This window comes from Cutaneotrichosporon cavernicola, assembly GCF_030864355.1.
Source record: "Cutaneotrichosporon cavernicola HIS019 DNA, chromosome: 3".
NCBI classification, from domain to species: Eukaryota; Fungi; Basidiomycota; class Tremellomycetes; order Trichosporonales; family Trichosporonaceae; genus Cutaneotrichosporon; species Cutaneotrichosporon cavernicola.
Window position 1 is genome coordinate 2,167,555 of NC_083395.1, and position 19,618 is coordinate 2,187,172.

Consider the following 19,618-nt stretch of genomic DNA (forward strand, 5'->3'; position numbering starts at 1 on the left):
ATGTCAGTGAGTCAATCACAATCACAGATGGACATGGCCTTGGGTACTCAATTCAAAATCCTGTACGGTTTTAGGGACGAGAAGACCTCGTCGGCGCTGACCACTGCTACGCGTGTCTGACAACAGAAGGGGATAGGAAGTGGCATCAGCCGCCACACACGGAACCAAATCAACTAGCCCTCCACCACCGTCATCTTCACTGCCAAGTTCACTCATCTTCTATCGCCACCCTCTAGCCATGCCAGCTTCCACGCCCCTCGACGTGCCATTACACGTCAAGTACATCCAGCAGCTCGATAAGGTGCGCTTCCTCCTCCGCCTTTGCTGACAGGCAGAAGAAGGACTTGGCGTATCACCTGACCGAACACCTGCGCCTGAACGGCGTATACTGGGGCCTCACAGCCCTGTGTATCATGGGACACAAGGATGCGCTCCCGCGCGACGCGATGATCGACTACGTCATGAGCTGCTGGGACGACACGGCTGGCGCTTTCGGCGCACATCCGGGACACGACGCCCACATCCATGCCACGCTGAGCGCGTTGCAGGTGTTGATTATGCAGGACGAGCTGGAGCGGGTTGATGCGGAGCGTGTTGTTAAGTGTGAGTATGGGCCGTCCATCTACCTGCCTTTGACTGGCTGATACCAGTTCTCCTCTCCCTCGTTGGCACTGATGGCCGCGTGGCCGGCGACGAGTTCGGCGAGCGAGACACGCGTTTCTCGTACATCCTCGTGTCGGCGCTCTCGCTCCTCGGACGACTCGATGCTCTCGAGCTTGTACATGGGGGCAAGGGGAGGAAACTGGTGCTGGACAACATTGTGGGCAGCATGAACTTTGATGGCGCGTTCGGCGCCGAGCCAGGCGCAGAAAGCCACGGTGCCCAAGGTGACTACAGGTCTGAACTCGCTGACCTTAGTCTGGGTCTGTGTTGCTGCCCTCGCCATCTTGGGCGAACTCGACCGAGTCGACCGCGACCTACTCGGCTGGTGGTTGAGCGAGCGCCAGCTTCCCAATGGAGGGTTGAACGGACGACCCGAGAAGCTCGAGGACGTGTGTTATTCGTGGTGGAACCTGGCTGCGCTCAGTATCATCGGCAAGCTGCACTGGATCAATCGCGACAAGTTGATCGCGTTCATCCTCAGTGCACAGGTACTGATTCACAATGGGTGAGCTGACGGCAGGACACGGAGGATGGGGGTATTGCCGACCGGCCGGGCGACTGGGTCGATGTGTTCCACACAGTCTTTGGGCTCGCTGGGTTGTCTCTCCTCGGATACCCTGGTCTGCGGGAGGTGGACCCGCTGTACTGCATGCCGGCGGAGGTTATTGCTGCGCGCGGCCTGAAGAGAGAGTACACGACGGGGTCGCGGTTGGGTCATAGCCGTGACAGTGTGACAGTATAGAGTGCATAATATGATTGTATGAGAAGGGAGTACCTGGTACGCGACGTGTGGTACAAGATGGGCAGGTCGAGCAGGTGACGCACAGGTTAGACCATTCCCTCTGACGCCGAGAGTCGGTCACCGCGGCGGGCCATCGTGCCGGCCACGAAGCCCATCATGGTAAGGAAGATACTGAAGATGATAAACTCGACCCATGCCAACGCCTCAGCAGCGATGTTCAGACTGCAGTGCGGCATTGACGAGGCACCTGCACAATGCCTGCCGCCACCGATCGACCGGGTGAACGACGCGGCGCCACTCAGCCACAAGAGCCATCTGATGTCAGAGCCAGCGAACCATTGCTCACGTGAAGCCAACGTATATGATGTGGGAGAGGACGCTCGAGAACCATGGGCCTGAGACGAAGAAGAAGGCCAGGTAGATGCTGTTTAACACGACGGTCCACCACGAGGTGAAGAGGAGGAACCTTGTCCGGCCGTGGAGCGAGCTGCCCACCCACCAGTCATCGCTGGGGTCAGTCTAGAAAGGAGAAGACGTACCTGTTATTGCGCGACACGAGGAAGGCAGTGATACAGCCCTCGATGACGGCGAGGAGGAGCGTTACGATCAGAAATAGCGGCTGGAGCCGGCGTAGGCGGTCGGGCTTGGTGTCAGCGCAGACGATCACAGTCGTTGTGGTCTTGGCTGGGGTCTGGAGAGGGCCGGGGTCGAGAGGATGCGGACGGGCCCAGTCCACTTGTGGGGCCAGGTGTGCTGGTTCCGGCCATTGCGGCGCGGGGATGGGTAACGGGCGCGGGCGGATGAGGGGCGTGTATGGGATGACATGGTGCGGGGAGTGCATTGGATACGCGGGAGAGAGAGGACATGTGGGATTGTGCGGGCAGGTCATGGTCGCTGCAGTTTATGATTGTGCCGCCGGCGTCATCGGCGCTGATGAGAAGGAGGGTGGTGAGGAGCAAAGTGCCAGTAAGGAGGAGAATGGAGGATAGATGGAAGCGGAGAGGACATACCCAGTCACCCATTGTTAGTTAGAGCGTGTGGTGATGGGAAGCAACGTGCGAGCGATGGGGTTGTGAAGAGCGCGAATATACAGGGTGCGGGTGCGTAAGTGGGTAGCGAGAGGACCTGTAAGTACGACGAGGTGGCAAGGAGTGCCGGTCAGTTATCGCCTGCTTTGAAACAAGCGTGCCTGCTCCAGCACCCAAGTCAGCATGGCTTGAGAAGTGAGAAATATGAGTAACTACGACGGAGCCCTCGGGACCCCATGCACTGTAGATTGCATTTGAGATGGACGACGTACGTCACTCACTATTGCCATTCATTCAGGCACCCACATAGACGGTTTTCGGCTTCGGCCACGGTTGGTTGGTCGTCTCGTGTCCGTCGCACTGGCACAGGAATGCTCTGCTAATCGTCACATCTTGAAGTCTATCGCACTACTCGGCAGCTCCACTGGCCACCCTATGACTACTGCACACCGCTCTCCTCACCCGGAGCCGTCGCACCGCTTGCCCCTCCTGGGCCACCAGGGGTGCTCGTGCCGGTCGCGGCGCCCGAGAGCGCGGTCGCGAACATGGATGCCTGGCCAGCCTGAGTCGCCGCGAGGCGGGCGCGCTTACGCTCAGCCTCGGCCTCCTTCTCGGCCTCGATGCCAGCAACGATCGCCTCGATCTCTGACTGCTCCAGGCTCTGCGTGTTAGCGCTGTTTCTCGAGTGGGGGTAGCGTTTGCGGCCAGTTTGACCCTGCACGTCTACAGCAACCTGAATAACCAGCAGCGACTCCAACTCACCCGCACGACGCCGTAGCGCTCCATCACAGAGATCTCAATGTTCTTCGCACCCGTCTGCACGACCTCGAGCAACGACTTAACGGCAAGCTTGATCGTGTCCGCGCGGTCGAGGTTCTCGACGTAGTTCTTCTCGAGGAACTCGCGCACAGTCTTGGACGCGCGTCCGATGGCGCAGGCCTGCTGTCAGCTAGAGCTCTTCTTGACCGATTCCTTCCTTGGGGGACGCAGACGCACCTTCCACGCAGAGTAGATACCACTGGGCTCGGTCATGAAGAGGTGGGGCTTGGTGTCGTTAGGGTCAAAGCCGACGATGAGAGTCGAGATGCCGAACGGGCGCACACCACCCGACTGGGTATACCGCTGCTGGATCCCGGCGACATACTTGGTGATGTACTCGACGGTGACGGGGTCCTCGACTGTCAGACGGTGCGACTGGCACTCGACGCGCGCCTTGTCGATCAGGATGCGGCCATCGGCAGTGAGGCCTGCGGTGAGCGCGAGTTCATGTGTCGGCGAGCATGCGAGCGGAAGGTATTGGAACGATAGACAGGCATCTTGCGGTGGCACTTGATTTTCAAACGAAAACAACCCAGCTGAGCACAGTATCCACTCCACCACCGCCAGACACACACGCATCTACTCACCAGCAAACGCAGTGCAGATGTGATCGTCAAGCATGGCAACCTTGCGCACCGTCCGGGGATCCTGGAGCTGCAGCGTCGACTTCTTCTCGACGCCAAGCACGACACACGACTTGCCACGCACGCCCACCTGCGGTAAGCTACGAAGGAACACCAGCCAGCTGGATAAAGCACTCACCGCAGCAGTGCCGCGACGCACGGCCTCAAGCGCGTACTCGACCTGGAACAGCTGATTGTCAGTTGCGCGACCCAAATAGGGGATGAGTAAGCCGACGTACATGTCCATCAGGCGAGAAGACCGTGAGGGCTTGTGTCAGCTTGTCCTGAAGCCTTCCAGCTGTCCGTGAAGGTGCGCAACCAGAACGCCGAGGAGAGTGAAGACGTTGGAGGAAGCACTTATCTTCGGAGTGCGTAAGGTACTCACCACGATCGTAGGAGCGCGACATGGTTCTCTACTCCGCACTTGCTAAAACTTGAAGAGGCTGCTCGTGGAGCAGTTGAGGTTGAAGTTGTGGGCGACGACGAGTCGCGACGCAGTGCTGGCAGAGGATGTTGTTCCAGTTCGATGACGCTTGCGACGCGACAAGTACAGAGCGAGCGTCAGCGTTGACCATTTGCTTCCGCTCACTTCACGGAGATCTTCTCATGTCCGTCATCGAATGCAGGTGGAGGTAGCATAGAGCACGATGGTATCCTGGCCTTGTTCGTTGCCCACCATGCCACCACGGAAGCGCGTTGTAAAGCAAGTCAAGAAGGAGAAGGCGGAGGATGGTATGTCCAGCTGTGTGTGCTGTTTCGGTGAGCTGACAGCAGTGCGGCCTATCAGCGAGGAAGGTGGGTGCCCCAAGTCGCGCCGGATGAGGTGTTGAGGAGCCTCGACGGATGTTGCTGTCCCAGAGTTAACAGAGGACCAGATGAGGATGGAGGCGCAGGAGAGGGAGGCAGATAGCAGGCGTATTCAGCAACCTCCTGGAGAGTAACGGATAGAAGCTGACCTGCAGAACAGGAAGCCGAGATCGCAGCGCTGCGCAAGAACGCCCAGAAAGACAAGGCGACCGGGCGGATGTATCTGGATGCGCTGTTAGGCTTCTGTTTGTTTGTGTGAGTACTCCGACACAGCATCAATCACCACCCTCTCGTTGGCAGCGCATAGCTGACACAAGATTCATACGTCAGCTTCACCGCTACAGGAGTGGCGAGTCCAGTGCGCCAACCGTTCTCGTCCTTGTCACGCTTGCCCAGACAATCCTGCTCCCATTCTCCGTCACTCCCGAGCGGCTGCCGGTCGTTGGCCGGTATTTGGCAGGGTACCATCACTTGGTGGTGCTCGCACAGCTTATACTCTTTGTAGGGAGTTTCGTGCTCCAGGTAGGCCGCGTGCCGATCCCCGAACTGCTGCGGGCCGCAATGCCGGAGCTGCTGGCGTTCAGCGTCGAGACACAGCGTCGGGCCGAAAGGTCCAACGACGCTGCTCTTGACAAACTCGAGAGGCTCAAGTATCCCCTCAAGGGTGCGTAGTAACGTATATTAGAGTCACATGCATACAGGAAGCTCAGGCGATTGTAACTTGTTGATCCCGAGCCACGCTCACCTCTCTACTTATCAGGCTTCGTCGCAGCCGCACCCGGCGCCTGCAACAGAAACTCGGCCTGGTAGTAATGTCCATCGAGCGCCAGTAGCGTGGCTGCGCGCGGCAGCACCTCGACGTGAAAGCTGTCCCAGTCGTATCCCTCGCCATCGATGGTGAGCTTGGGCTGTCCCTTCTTGTCGAGGTTCTCAACCGTGTACCCGAGCACCTTGTAGTAACACTGGCTGCTCAACCAGTACGGACGTCCAGACGCGCCTTCTGTGGCCTGACCAAGCATGACACTGCGAGCCGCGCATCGCTGCAGGACAATGTCTATCACACCCGATCCGGCACGAATGACAGGCCATTGATTCAGATCACGAGCGACGTAAGGCATGAGACCAGAGCTATGGTTAGTGCAGCCAGGAAGATCAGCTCACTAGAGGAACAGCATTGCTTCACCCTCCGACCACGCGTTCTGCGTTGCCGACTGCGGATCATGTCGCGCGCTCCCACTCGAGTCGACCGTAACCCACGCCTCAGTCGGTTCCAGGAGGTCAGCAAGTGGCAACCTCTCATCGTCGTTGACGGCACCGTTTACTGGAGCGGGACTGGCAGCATCAGCTGGCATCAAACTGCCAATAGGCTTGGCTGATAACCCCGAACTCTTGCGGCTACCGCTCGGCGTGAGACCATCACCGTATCCGTCACCGTTGGCAACGGCCTGGCTTGCAACCGACATTGTCTGCACACCACGAATTAACTGAAGGGGGTCGGTGCCACCCCCAACGGTTTTCGGGCCGCGGTCCGCGGCTGCTGCCTCTACGGCTTCCCGCGCCATTTTCTCCTTGTCATCATCGACAATGTTGAGCTGGATACGTGCCTTGCAGGATTTGTTCTGCATTATTCCGCGCAAGTAGCCGTATAGGAACCGCGAGTCGCCGATCCACCGGAGATTCTCCGTGCCAATGTCGAGGTCGACCATGAGACCCAGCGCGACACTGAGGAACGACACGCGGCGCTCCAGAGAGGGCAGAAGCACGACAGACTGGAGATCAATGGGCATTGGTTGGCCTTTGATGACGTTGAGGGTCGCCAACAGGACATTGAAGGTGTTCTTGGGCCCAAACAGATTTGTGCAAGCTGCGCAGGCCGAGCCGGTCGGGAGCGGGGCAAGGGGTATCCGTAACGCCTTGCGCCCATCGGGACGCATTGCTAGACCATTAAACGCCTCGTAGCAACCGCCGTCACCTGACGCGACGGCGATCACGCTAGTGTCAGAATGAATGGAGACTGCCGTTCGCGTCAATCGCCTCGTGTGAGCGCCACTCACTCAACCATTGAAAGGTCCGCATCCCTGCAGATTTCCTCTGCATGATTCCGGTACTCGGTCTGGCGCACATCCACCTTGCATCCTGCTGCCTCGAGGGTGGGGATGATGGTATGATTCGCGATGGCGACGCCCTTGCCCTTGCCGCTCACTGGGTTGATGAGCAGCAGTACGTTGCGGTATGGCTTGGTGACTGATGTCAGCAGGGACAGGCTGGGAACCTCATGGGCCCAAAGACAAAATGGGTCTGTCCAAAATGACCGGTTGCTCGGTCGCCGAGAAACGCTCTGTTCCAACTCACCAGGGTAGGCGGCAGCCATCAACTGGTCAACCCATTGCTCAGCGTCAACGGAATGCGCTGGTTCAACAAGCACGCGGATCTTTGTGTACCGAAGGTGGTTGCTGTTTGCGCTCTTCTGGACAAGCGCGTGAATGTCGAGCATGCGCTTCGGGCCATTCGCCCCCGCCGAGGGCGGCTCCGGGCTTAGTTGCGCTCGCAGAAGGAGGCGCACGGGACAAGATAGGAGATGCTTGGGTGCTAGAGTGTCAGTTGGACCCCGGGAGGGAACTTACGTCGCCCATCTGCGCTCAGCTGTAGGACGTCTAGGCGGCCATCCTCGAGTGTGAGGAGGCCACGCTTTCCGTTATGAATGATAACCGGGATGTCCTGCTTGTTGGCCATGGCTAAGACAGGGTGTTGTGGGAGAGTGATCCCACTCGAGCCAGGGAAGGCCTTTATGATGTCGGTGAACGGACGCGTCACAGCGGGCAGGACAGCTAGGACAGGGTTCTTGGTCAAGGAAGTGGCGAAAGGCTAGCGAATGCCGCTTATCGTCCGGTTCGGGACGCTCGGGGTCAATCTATAGTATTGAGGGATGGGAAACGGCCAATGCCTAAGCGTACGGCGTATGCTTTTTGATGTGGGAGTGCAAGTTGAAGCTGAGCGATGGGAGACTTGGATAGTGAAGAGCCGGGTAATCTACGGCCCGCCGAGCGGGACGAGTACATCAAGTCTATGACTTATTCCTAATTACTGTGACGACCGATCTCGTCGTTAAATTGAGACTACTCAGTGTTGTAATGACCTAATGCTTCAAGCCGAAATTGCCATAAAGAAATGAGTCCAACGCCTGCCCCACTCCCTCCAAACTTTCTGGGGGAATGCAATAGGCTCGTTACTAACCAGTCCACATTAGGAACAGAAGATTAGGCACTTACGCAACCTTCCGACGTCATAGGCAGCAGATAATCTTTGGTATCGCCAACTCGGCCAACCCATCTCACCCCCACAAGCCCACCCTATTTCTATGTCTTGATTGTTCCATCCACTCACCTCTCGAGCTCTTACAATTTTCCCCTCTCTGAAACTCACACCAACATGACGCTCGAGGCGGCCGCGGGTTCCTCGGATGAGTTGACACCGTCCAAACCATCCAATGACCTCAGCGATCAAACATTTCTCGGGCAGGCCCGTGGCCGATCTCGGGAACCAAGTGCGATCGCAAGCACGAGTGGGAACGTAACTAGCCTAACTGGCAACCACGCCCTGGCCCAGGCCAAGGTGGCAGTGTTGTCCATTAGCGACCCCAACGCCCAGCCGGCCTTTGGGTCGTCTACATCTCATGCCCCACCCAACGGGGCCGGTCACGCCGAGGAACGCCCCTCTAGCCGGACGGCAAGTGATGCCAATGGAGAGCAGCGGCCAAACAATGGTGAGCCGAGTACCGGCAAGACTGCCGCCACGGAGCAAGGCGTTGTCACTGGTGGCATCTTGGGCACTCGAAGCCCGCCTTCCCTCAGTTCACCTTCGCCCGCCTCGAATGCCTCGCCCAGCCTTCCCCCAGGAACTGGACACGTTCACCTTTCCGGACCACCACGCTCTCCCCGCGCACACTTCATCTCCAGCCACGCTTCATATCCCCTCAAGCTGCTCGCGCCACGGCACCTTCCTTCACAACCGGCAAACGTCGCCCTCCTCTATACCCTCGCCTATGGGGGCGGACTAGTGGCCGGCGACTGCGTGCAGCTCTCATGCACAGTTGACGCGGGCCAGGTACTGGTGATGCGAACGCAGGGCAGCACAAAAGTGTACAAACATCGGCGGGGCCTGCGACCAGCAGCGCATGGCATCTCGCCCGCCCTCGCGGCTGCCGTGAGAAGAGGGGAGGAGGCGCCGGCCGTGCGGCAGCGCCTTCACGTCACTCTGGGGACTGGGGCGACGTTCATTCTCCTCCCTGATGCGTTGAGTCCGTTCCGGGGGAGTAGGTACGTCCAGGCCCAGCGGGTGTGCCTGCCGCCCGATGGGAGCGGAAGCGTGCTGCTGCTTGACTGGATCAACTCAGGCCGCGGTGACCGGCCAGTCGGACGTCCCGAGCTCCGCCCTTGGGCTGAGCGTTTTACCAACGGCGAGAACCCCAAGTCTCGCTGGACTGACGCCGCTGCTCAAGACGCAGCCCAGGCAACATCAGACTGGGGCAAGGCCGAGGAGGAGTACTGGGCCATGGGGTACTACGCGTCCACGAACGAGCTCATCGTTGGCAACCACATCCTGGCGCGCGAACGCATGGTCCTTGACAACGCCGGGCACACGGGCCACTCGCTGTCACCCGCGGCCAGCCGACTTGCACCGTACCACGTCTATGCGACGGTGCTCGTTCACGGACCGGAGTTTGCGCGCGTGCGCGCACACCTCGAGGCGCTCGCCGACGCGACAAGCCAGTTCCAGGTTCCTCGTCCGCCAGGGCTACTGTGGTCCTATTCGCCCCTCAACGATGTGTGTGGGATCATCCGCGTGGCTGGCCTCGAGGTCGAGGACGTGAGGGACTGGATGCGCGGCGCATTTGAGGAGGGCGGCGTAGCCGATCTCGTTGGTCCCGGCCTGTGGCCGCGGTGCATCTAGATAGAGCCATCACAGGCGAGCGAGAGATTGCATCTAATACAACATGTACTGTACACGCCAGCTTCGGAGCAAGGCTACGGACAACCACAAATAGACGCACACACAATCTAGGTCATGCCAGCCGCCGTGTCGATAAACTTCTGCGCCTCGTCCTGCGTGATTGTCTGGATAGTCGACACTTTTTGTTTGTCAAAGTAGACACCGTAAAACTTGTCGGCGTTGACGAGCATCTCGCTGCGGAAGGTTGTGGTGATGAACTGCGCGGAGTCGCTGAGCGCGTGGATCATGTTGGCTACAGACGTGCGGTACTGAGTGTCGAGGTTCGCGTCGATCTCGTCGAAGAGGTAGAACGGTGCTGGGTCACATTTCTGGATCGCGAACACGGTCGCAAGGGCAACGAGCGACTTCTGCCCACCCGACAGCTGCGAGATGCGCTGTCCCTCATCCTCCTTCGAGTTGAATGACACCTTGATCGAGACGCCAGTGTAGCTGTCAATCTCGCTCTGCTCTCCCTCCTTTGGCTGTGGTGGCTCGCTCTCCTCGTCCAGGTACGAGTCAGTCCGCTTCTGCATGATGAGCCGCCCACGCCCTGCTGGCACAAGCTGCTCAAACACCTCTTCGAAGTACTTGGACACCTGCTTGAATGTGCGCTCGATCGCTTCGTCCTTGCGCTGGTCGAGCGTCTGGATCAGGTCCTGGATTGAGTCTGCTGACTGGTCGAGCTCGGCGCGGCGGGCTAACAGCTCGTCACGCTGCTTGGTGAAGTTGTTGTACTGCTCAAACGCCTTCTTGTTCACGTGCGCAAACTTCTTCAGGCCATCGTTGACCTTGTGCAAGAGCTTGACGAGCTTCTCCATGCCGCTGGCCGACTTGTACTTGTCGCCTGTGTACTTGGTGAACGCCTCGTCGGGAAGCACGCCGAGGTCGCGGATGGCCACCTCACATTCCTCCTTGCGGTTTTCGAGGGTTTGCTTCTTGCTCAGATAGCGCTCCTGGCTCTTCTGGATGCGGAGCATGGCTCGGGTGACATCGTTGGCCTCGGTGTGCAACTCTTCGAGCTTGGTATTCTGCTCCGAGATGGCCGTTGCGAGCGCCTCGATCTCCTCCTCGACAGTCTGGATCTGCTCTGAAAGTGTGTCGATGGACCGGCCAATGCTGTTGAGCTCCGCCTTGCGCTGCTCGATCTCGCCCGCGTTGATGACACCGGATCCAGAGGCGCTATCCAGATCATCGAGCTTGGCACGGAGTTGGTTTCGGCGGCGACGGAGGTTTTCGGTGAGCTCGATCTCTAGCTCGCTACGCTCAGAAGCAACCTGGGTTGATCAGCACTATTCCACATCGAACTCACCTGTTGGCGGCTCTGGGAAGCTTGCAGCAGGGCCTTCTTCTGGTCTTCTGCGTCCTTGGACAGGGTTTCGAGCTCCTGCACCTCGGCCGGCGACAGCTGCGGCTGCATCGGGGTCTGCAATTCCTCCTCTAAGGCCGCCTTCTTGGCCATTGCCGCTTTAAGGCTCGCCTCGTCGTCAGCCAGCGAGCCCTCGAGGCGCGCGAGGCGTTGCCGCGATTGCTCCACCTCGCGCATGATCCAGTTGGCCTGACGCGCCTGATGCCCGCGGTCTTCAACCATGGCGTTGCGCTTGGCGTCGATCCTCTGGATCTCGCCCATCGCCTGGGAGATCTGCTGCTCGAGCTTGGCAAGACCTTCCTTGACTTCGGTGTGTCGAGTAGCGTCGCGCTCATAATCTTCATTCCAGCGCTTGACGTGCTTGATGGCATCGAGACGTGAGCGGCGGTTGTCGTGGTAACCACCGGTCAGGGCACCCTTGCGGTCCACTCTGTCTCCGGAGTCCGTGACACCGTTCAGCCCGTGGCTGCGCGTATACTGAGCGGCAGTTGCCAAGTCCGAGCAGACGACTGTACGGGCAAAGATCTGCTCGAAAGCCATCTGGTACGCGCGGTCGTACGTGAGCTTAGAGAGTAAAGGCACAGCGTCATTCGCTTTGGGATACTGGACACTGACGCTCTTGAGGCGGTTGAGGGGCATGAAGGTGACGCGACCACTCCGCTCCTTGTTCATGGCATCGATGAGCGTGGACGCGGTGTCGTCGTTATCGACCACTACATGAAAGAGGCTGGTATCAGTCGGAGCAGGTAAATCAGGAGCTCACCTGGTCCCAGCAACAGTCTCCACTGCCGTCTTGTACTTGTCCGACACCTCGAACAGTTCGTACACCGGGCCGTAGACGCCATTCAGGTTCAGGCGCCTGGCTATGTTGCGGACGGAGCGCAGACCGTTGCTCGTGTCCTTGTCCATCATGCCCTGCAAAAGGCGCTGCGCATTGTCTAGCTCGCTCTTGGCATTGGTGGCAGACTGCGAAAGCTTGCCATCCTCGCGCCACAACTCCCTGAATGTAAGCTGAAAAAGAGACACAGGAGCTGCGCGACTCACTTGCGCTTCTCCTTCATGCTGTCGAGGTCGGTCTTGAGCTTGGCCTGCTCCTCGCCCATCTTCTTTAAAGTTTCACGCTGTCCCTCCTCACCGTCTTGCTGCTCGGCAGCCCGCGCAGAAACTTCTTCAAGATGAGTCTTGGCGCGCTGTACATCCTGCTCCCTGTCGGCGATCGTCTTCTGCTGCTGTTTCGCGTACGACTCGAGGCTCCTGACCTCGTTCGTCAAATACGCATCGCGGTCTGCTTTGGACCGGAATTGGCGGGTGCGGCCCTGCTTGGCGTACAAGACCTGCAGGCGAGATTGGGACGTGTCCAGACTAGACGAGTTAGCAGTTGCGACATCGAGAATCTTACAGATCTTTGGCTTGACGTTCCTCGGCGGTGCGCTGTTCTAGCGCAGTGTTCAGCTCATCGAGTTTGTCGGCGGTGCGCTTCACACGCCTGTCCAACGACTCAAGCTGCTCGATCGTCTCCAAGCGACGCGTCTCGTTGTTCTCGCCCGCCTGCTGAAAGTCGGCGATGATACATTCCACCTCGGTCTTGCTGCGGACGAGGTCCTCCATCTCGGATTCGTACTGCTGGAGAGCAATGCTCGAGGTCGAGTGCGAATGCTTGTTGCGGGTGAGCTTGTCCTCCATTTTCTGTTGTCAGTGCATGGTCAGCAAATGATCTAACCTGGATGCGAGCCTCGAGCTCGTGCAGCGCCCGCTCCTGCTCGTTGATCTCGTGGTGGCCATTCAAGCGTTCCTCCTCAAGCTGCTCAAGCGTGGTGGTGATGTCGTCCAGTTCGCGCTGCTGTAGCGAGTACTCGAGGCAGCGGCGGTCGCGGTCGAGCCCTTGAAACTCCTTGAGCTCGTCCTTCTCCGCCTCAAGCTCCTCCAGGCGCGTCTCGATGTTCGACAGAAGCTCAGCGATCTTTTCGCGCTTGCTATCTGTGTCCTCCATGATACGGGTCGATTCAGCACGCTTCTGTTCGTACACCTTGGTGCCAGCCACCTCCTTGAGGAGGTTGAGGCGGTCCTTGTCTGAAATGTTCGTCAAGTGCGTGATCTACACGTCAATTTCGGTTCGAGAGGTGACTCACTCGTCCTTGGGGTACGATGTAGTACGGGTTGCTTCGGGAGAAGCCGGCGCTCTCAAGGAGATTCATGACCTCGGCTTTGGTGACACTCTTGCGGTCCAGTGAGTACTCGTCCTTCTTGAGGCCAATAGTGCGGCGGAGGTATAGCTCGGGCTGTCCGGTGGGGAATCGGCCGTCAGCATCTTTGGTCAGCTAGGCATAAGCAAAGATAGCTCACTGTCGAAGACGATCTCGACATAGGCCGATAGAGTAGTCGTGGTGCTGGTGCCCTCATGAAGCAGACGTTGGCGTTCCTCGCGGGACAGCGTGGTGTACGCGTCAGAGAGCACGAAGCGGATCGCTGTGCGTCAGCTCCAGAACGGCCTCCCAAGCCCACCAGCAAAGAAGTTGGACTTTCCGCTCCCGTTACGTCCGACGACGACATTATGGCGAGGTCTGGAGTTAGTGAATGTCAGCCACAAGCGTACGAGAAGGGGTCGACAGCAACCTGGTCGCGGTACGACTTGAAGCCTTGGATGGTGATTGTTTTGATGTGCTACCTGTCAACGCCTGTCTCCCTCAATCTTACCATGACCGCAGGTGCTCGCGACAGCAACGTGGTTTGGGATTGTCAACCGAAGCGAGTTCCGAGCGGGGTGGGTCGCGTCTTGAATAGATGAAATGGATGGAGGGGGGAGAGTGATGATGAGCCACATGAGCAACGCGCAACCGACCTTCCCTCCATCGTCCCCACCCTGGCCTAGCTACATTCAGGCACGAAGCGCGCCATGGACCCCAGTCGCGTCAACCGCCATAAACACAATTTGATCCCGCTCGTCCAAGACCTCCACACAAGAGGAGCAATAACAAGTCACTGCGTCATCGAAATCCTCTATCTTTCTCATCTTGACACCCTTCCTTCTTGTGCAACACAAATGGCAGATGACGCAGGAAGGCGAATGATGGACCTGCTTACGCGGTAAGTGATATCTGGTTGAATGAGATTAGCCAGGGCACTGACAAATGCAGTGATCAAGTGGTGTCGGATAGTCGCGACCAAGGCCCGGTTCCACGCCCAGGCCGCAACGATGAATTTGACGAGTATGTCCTCAAGACGTTTGGGACCTTTGATCCCAATTCGGGTGTAGATCTAAAGGAGCTACGCAGGTGAGGTGGTGAGAAAACCGGCACTGACAGCAGGGCAGCATGGCGCACTTGGCGTACCGCGGGGCCAAGCACTGCAGGGCCTAGCCGGTCCGCGCGGTTGGAGGAGGAGGACGACGAGTTCGCACGGTGAGCTCACCGCCCTCTATGACTTCTGACACTTAAGAGCCCTGGCGATATCAGCTGAGGATTTCAAGAAGGCTCAGGGGAGCAGAAACCGGCCCATCGTGATTGACAGTGACGACGACGACAATGACAACAACGACGACGTCCAGTTTGCGATATCAGCGTCCGTTGAGGAGGGGCGCCTGGCTAAGCGGCGCCGGGAAGAGACTCCAGATGAGGAGAGGCAGGCACTTGCTGAGTGAGTCGTCGGCCCACATGTGACTTACCGTAGCGCAATTGCAGCGTCGCTTCAGGAGTCAAAGGAAGAGAAGGAGGAGGAGGAAGAGGATTCGGACGCAGAGATCGAAAGAGCTAACGCGGCGTACCAAGCTTCGCGTGCAGCTTCACGCGAGAGACAAACACGCGAGCGGGAAGCCAGACGCGCGGCCACTGACGGTCTGTCGTCCAAGGCGCCGTCTGTGGCATCGTCAGCACGCCCAAGCCCTCCGCCAAAAGCGGAGGGCCACAAGCCGGTTGCCAGTGGCCTGAGTGCCCTGGGTATTGACCGGGCACAGCTCGAACGTGAGCGTCTCGCGCGTCAGGCCCAGCGTTCTGCGAGTAGCAGTACGCAGCCTGAGGCAGGCCCATCGGTCACCCAGCGAAGCCGCACCCGGGCGACTGCTTCCATTCGCCTCTCCAATCACCCGCTGCAGTCACAGGGGCCATTTCCTACGGATGCTGCTGGAGAATATTACCTCGACGGCGAGCTGCGGCATGTGCGCCTCCAGATTGGAAACTCCACCACGGACAACACGTTCACCCCCCAAAACGTCTTCGGCCAGGTCAGTTCCAGCCCCATTGGCATAGCTGACGTTTCCAGCGAGACCAGATCGCACTCGTCATTGTGTCAGCGTACTGCTGGGATCCCGACTGGATTGAGTCCTTCATGCCTCCGCCCGAGTCCTGTCCGACGATCCGGATCCTTCGCCCTCCCGTCAATGACCAATTCGAACGGCGGCGAATGGCAGGCAAGTTGAAGCCCCTCGGAAACGGCGAAGTTCAAGTGTACCCTGCAATGGACGGCAAGACTGGCTCTGAGCACATGAAGTTTGCATGGGTGAGGTCTTCCCATCGGACACAAGAGCTGACCGCAGATCTGGTACAAGACAGGTCGCCTTCGCGTATCGATCATGACCGCCAACATGGTGGACTACGACTGGGAGCAGATCGAAAATGTATGTACACTTCGGTATCAAGTTGACCTTCAGACTGTCTTCGTGCAGGACTTCTTGCCGAAGGGCCAGACACTGGGATCAGCCCCGACTCCAGACTCTGCCCTTCCCGACTTTCCCGACCAGTTCTGTCGCCTTTTCGCCCACCTCAAGGTGAACAAGGCACTCACTTGGCACATCAAGAACCATCCCCAGGGAAAGAACGTCCCGATCTCGGACGACCTTGGGTTTGGCGACTTGAAGAGGTACGACTGGAGTCGCGTGCAGGTGCGGCTTGTCATGAGCGTGGCCGGAACGTACAGCGGCTTCAAGGACATGCCCCAGTACGGCATCTGCCGTCTCGGCAATGTTCTGGCTGAGGAAGGCTGGCAGCCGCGAAGGGACGAGGGGGTTGTCGCTGAGTATCAGGTGAGATTTCTTCCGACGATTCTTAACTGACGCCAGGGTTCATCCCTGGGGAGGTACAGCCTTGACTGGTACAACTGCTTCTATCAGCTGTGCTGCGGGAAGGACCTGCAGACCATCTCACGGGCGGGCAAAGCACTCGCGTGGCCGCCTCTCAAGATCATCTTTCCCAGTCTGGCGACGGTGGACGCCAGTATCAACGGGCGACCGGTGAGTGAGCACCGCTGAACGTACTGAACTCGGAGGGCGGAGGCACGATGTTCTGCGGCTCGGCGTACACGGACCGCACAAAGTCTCTCTTCCACGATGCCAACTCCAAGCGCGGTGGAGTTCTGATGCATACGAAGGCATGTTCAACATGGGACTAGGCTTACCTTCGCAGATGCTCATTGCTCTGTTTGAGCCCAACTCGTCGGGCCTTGGATTCAGCTCATCCTCGAAGCAGGGCAAGCGCAAGGTCGATGAGGTTGTCAGCGAGAACGAGGGTGTCGGCGGTTGGGTCTACGTCGGGAGCCATAACTTCTCTCCATCCGCTTGGGTGAGTGCTGAGGCTTCGTTCCAGCTGACGGACAGGGCACCGTCAACTTCAAGAACTCCCCGCCAACTCTCAACGTGAGTAGAACCCTTGACTCACCGCCTCACTCCTGCCTGTGCTTGGCGACAGTCTACATGTCATCGACGGCGACCAGCCTCATGCGAATGCCGAAGCTAACGACAGATAAGCAACTATGAGCTCGGCATTGTCTTCCCACTTCGTGCGTACCATTCTAAGCCACACTGACCTTAGGTCGCGGCAAGGCCGAGGCCATGGCTAACCATATCGCCGCCCATAAGCGCCCTCCACGCTCATACACCAAACGTGATGAGCCATGGGTGAGCCGCATCGATCCGAAACAGCTGACAACAGGATCAGAAGAAGTACCTACCCAGCAATTAACCCAATGTATCTCCAACTTCCCTCGCCTAACCATTTTGTGAAGCAACGCATTGAGGCATAAACATCAGTGGCATATCAATATAACCATGGCTCCCGCATACCCCACATGCATCATGTTAGCATCGTGATGAAGGGCCAACATAAGCGAGTAGTCACCGAGGAACAGCGGCGACCTTTCTGGGGAAAGATCGGATCAGCGTCGGTCCTCGCCGTCTGTATGTGGAGGCCTTCGATGTGGAGGCCGAAGGCCTCTCAATCTGGCTCGGGTTTCGCTTGGTGATGCAACTCGCCTCGCGCCGTTGGCTCAGGTCCCTATCTCGGCAGACACCCATGCGTAATATAATCGTGCCCACAGGCCGGACGTCACGTTTCCGCCGGGCCCGTCAGTATGACAGTATGCGGATCTGATCGTTTTCCCGGTGGTGCGCAATCGGGCGTGTGGGAAGGTGATAAGAGGGGCGTGGTGGGGTAAGTTTTCCGGTTCCCCACCGCCCATTCAGAACCATGTCCAAGACGCCCGCAAAGACGCTTCAATCGCTCACGCGCGAAGAGGTTGCCAAGGTATGTCTCAATATATACTGCGGCCATGACCTTCGCTAAGCAGCCCTCCACCACGTCTGGCACCACCTCCCCAACTCCCTCGCGCAAGGTCACTGAAGCTCTCAGCATAGCAAGTCCGGCGACCTCTGGATCATCATCGACACGTACGTTTTCGACCTGTCCAAGTTTGCACGGCTGCACCCCGGCGGGCCCGGCGTTCTCCTTGACGACGACGTGGCCGGCAAAGACGCAACGACGGTGTTCTTCGCCCTCCATCGCCACGAAGTGCTGCTCAAGCCACAGTACCAGCGACTCAAGATCGGGCAAATCAAGGATGAGAAGCCCAAGATCCGCACACCCAAGCCCGACGACCTGTCACGCGTGCCGTATGCCGAGCCGCAGTGGCTGCAGCCAGCGTTCAAAAGCCCGTACTACAACGACTCGCACAGGCGGCTGCAGAAGGGTGCGTGGTGGCGTGGGACGACCGTTCCTACCGTCAACCTAACCGCTAACACACAGCTATGCGCAAGTTCATTACCGAGGTCGTGGCACCCGATGGGCAGATGTGCGAGGAGAACGGCAAGCGGCCGAGCAAGCATGTGCTCGACGCCATGGCGGCGAACGGGATGAACCGGATCCGCATGGGTCCCGGCGAGCACCTGCATGGGCGCAACCTGATGGACGGTGCAGTCAAGGGCGAGGAGTTTGACTACTTCCACGAGCTGGTGGTTAACCAGGAGCTAGCGCTCGTCGGCGGGCGCGGTTACATCGACGGGTGCCAGGGACACATGGTGATTGGTCTGCCGCCGATCATGAACTATGCCAAGGAGCCGCTGCGGACCAAGATCATGGACGAGGTGCTGGACGGGCACAAACTTATGGTGCTTGCGATCACGGAGGCCTTTGCCGGCTCGGATGTGGCTGGGTTGCGTTGCACCGCAACAAAGAAGGAGGATGGGAGCGGGTGGGTCATCAACGGCACCAAGAAGTGGATCACGGGCGGGACCAACGCCGACTACTTCTCCGTGGGGGCGCGTACAGGAAAGCATCTCACAATGTTCCTTGTGCCGCGCACCGAGGGGGTCGAGACCAAGCAGATCAAGACGTCGTACGGTCAGACGGCGGGCACGGCGTACGTGACGTTTGACAACGTATTCGTGCCCAACGAGAACATGATCGGCCCCGAGAACGACGGGCTGCGCGTCATCCTCGCCAACTTCAACCACGAGCGCTTCATGATTTCGTGCCAGACCGTGCGGTATGCGCGCAAGGCCGTCGAGGAATGTCTCCTCTGGGCATCCCAACGCCAAGTCAACGGCAAGCCTCTCCTCGCACAGCCGGTTATCCGCCAGAAGTGAGTCCGCCGCACTTGGAGTTACTGATGCCAGAATCGCCAGCATGATCCACAAGACCGAGGCGGCTCAGGCCCTCCTCGAGACGACATGTTACCAGATGTGCAACATGGGTTACAAGGAGCAGAGCAAGCACCTCGCGGGTCCCATCGCGTTCCTCAAGCTCAACAGCACCAAAATCCTGGCTGAGGTGGCCGACGACGCGACCATGATCTTTGGCGGGCGCGGCCTCACCAAGACCGGTATGGGCCGGTTTGTCGAGCAAATCGGGCGCACGCGCAAGTTTGACGCCATCCTCGGTGGTGCGGAGGAGGTGCTCGCTGACTTGGGCGTGAGGCAGGCCATGAAGTTTATGCCGGCCGACCAGCGGCTGTAGTTGTATTCCGAGGTGCAGTGGGTTTCAGAGACGGAGTGGGCTCTATTGTTTGAAAGGCTGCAAAGTTCGGGACGCTCCAGCTGCTCGATCCGATCCGTTATGCATTTGTCGCTCTGACTTGGACAGTAACGGGTAGTGGAAGGCGGAAATACGTCCCGGATAACCCGACAACATTGGCCCTGGAGCCAAACAACAAGCCGACTCAACACCTCTCCTGTTACGAGCTCGTTTCCACTGCTCTCGTTTCGATGCATATCTGACTGATAACCCACTGTCACTTCTACGGCCACACTCCCAGTGATAGCACCGGGATAAGGAACAACTCTCGGGAGGCCTGTAAGCCTTAGCAGCCGGACACTCCCCCT

The 19,618-nt window shown here is 58.6% G+C and overlaps 9 protein-coding genes across 9 annotated transcripts; 5 read left to right on the forward strand and 4 right to left on the reverse strand.

Annotated features, from left to right (window-relative positions):
- Positions 1–238: 238 nt before the first annotated feature.
- Positions 239–1,405, forward strand: BET2 (uncharacterized protein; the record flags this gene model as incomplete). The annotated part of the gene is made up of 5 exons (XM_060599297.1): positions 239–301; positions 336–603; positions 651–842; positions 919–1,151; positions 1,184–1,405. The coding sequence occupies 5 exons, from the start codon at positions 239–241 to the stop codon at positions 1,403–1,405; spliced, it is 978 nt and encodes a 325-aa protein (XP_060456005.1).
- An 86-nt stretch (positions 1,406–1,491) lies between these two features.
- On the reverse strand, positions 1,492–2,246 carry CcaverHIS019_0308110 (uncharacterized protein; the record flags this gene model as incomplete). The annotated part of the gene is made up of 3 exons (XM_060599298.1): positions 1,492–1,720; positions 1,752–1,913; positions 1,945–2,246. The coding sequence occupies 3 exons, from the start codon at positions 2,244–2,246 to the stop codon at positions 1,492–1,494; spliced, it is 693 nt and encodes a 230-aa protein (XP_060456006.1).
- A 626-nt stretch (positions 2,247–2,872) lies between these two features.
- Positions 2,873–4,282, reverse strand: PRE6 (uncharacterized protein; the record flags this gene model as incomplete). The annotated part of the gene is made up of 7 exons (XM_060599299.1): positions 2,873–3,094; positions 3,196–3,372; positions 3,430–3,680; positions 3,840–3,966; positions 4,015–4,065; positions 4,115–4,143; positions 4,261–4,282. The coding sequence occupies 7 exons, from the start codon at positions 4,280–4,282 to the stop codon at positions 2,873–2,875; spliced, it is 879 nt and encodes a 292-aa protein (XP_060456007.1).
- A 270-nt stretch (positions 4,283–4,552) lies between these two features.
- On the forward strand, positions 4,553–5,354 carry CcaverHIS019_0308130 (uncharacterized protein; the record flags this gene model as incomplete). Its single annotated transcript, XM_060599301.1, has 4 exons — positions 4,553–4,607; positions 4,650–4,670; positions 4,838–4,937; positions 5,000–5,354. The coding sequence occupies 4 exons, from the start codon at positions 4,553–4,555 to the stop codon at positions 5,352–5,354; spliced, it is 531 nt and encodes a 176-aa protein (XP_060456008.1).
- Positions 5,355–5,431: 77 nt separating this feature from the next.
- LCB4 (uncharacterized protein) lies at positions 5,432–7,415 on the reverse strand (the record flags this gene model as incomplete). Its single annotated transcript, XM_060599302.1, has 5 exons — positions 5,432–5,810; positions 5,844–6,674; positions 6,737–6,926; positions 7,035–7,271; positions 7,307–7,415. The coding sequence occupies 5 exons, from the start codon at positions 7,413–7,415 to the stop codon at positions 5,432–5,434; spliced, it is 1,746 nt and encodes a 581-aa protein (XP_060456009.1).
- A 696-nt stretch (positions 7,416–8,111) lies between these two features.
- Positions 8,112–9,632, forward strand: CcaverHIS019_0308150 (uncharacterized protein; the record flags this gene model as incomplete). Its single annotated transcript, XM_060599303.1, has 1 exon — positions 8,112–9,632. The coding sequence occupies one exon, from the start codon at positions 8,112–8,114 to the stop codon at positions 9,630–9,632; it is 1,521 nt and encodes a 506-aa protein (XP_060456010.1).
- Positions 9,633–9,739: 107 nt separating this feature from the next.
- On the reverse strand, positions 9,740–13,734 carry SMC3 (uncharacterized protein; the record flags this gene model as incomplete). The annotated part of the gene is made up of 11 exons (XM_060599304.1): positions 9,740–10,945; positions 10,981–11,764; positions 11,801–12,037; positions 12,082–12,399; positions 12,437–12,723; positions 12,758–13,132; positions 13,167–13,345; positions 13,381–13,503; positions 13,540–13,598; positions 13,631–13,698; positions 13,732–13,734. The coding sequence occupies 11 exons, from the start codon at positions 13,732–13,734 to the stop codon at positions 9,740–9,742; spliced, it is 3,639 nt and encodes a 1,212-aa protein (XP_060456011.1).
- A 343-nt stretch (positions 13,735–14,077) lies between these two features.
- rna1 (uncharacterized protein) lies at positions 14,078–16,985 on the forward strand (the record flags this gene model as incomplete). Its single annotated transcript, XM_060599305.1, has 14 exons — positions 14,078–14,121; positions 14,172–14,309; positions 14,343–14,435; positions 14,473–14,670; positions 14,704–15,253; positions 15,292–15,528; positions 15,566–15,646; positions 15,680–16,051; positions 16,088–16,258; positions 16,431–16,586; positions 16,622–16,660; positions 16,767–16,803; positions 16,836–16,921; positions 16,956–16,985. The coding sequence occupies 14 exons, from the start codon at positions 14,078–14,080 to the stop codon at positions 16,983–16,985; spliced, it is 2,232 nt and encodes a 743-aa protein (XP_060456012.1).
- Positions 16,986–17,489: 504 nt separating this feature from the next.
- On the forward strand, positions 17,490–19,253 carry CcaverHIS019_0308180 (uncharacterized protein; the record flags this gene model as incomplete). The annotated part of the gene is made up of 4 exons (XM_060599306.1): positions 17,490–17,546; positions 17,652–17,988; positions 18,045–18,879; positions 18,914–19,253. The coding sequence occupies 4 exons, from the start codon at positions 17,490–17,492 to the stop codon at positions 19,251–19,253; spliced, it is 1,569 nt and encodes a 522-aa protein (XP_060456013.1).
- Positions 19,254–19,618: the final 365 nt, after the last annotated feature.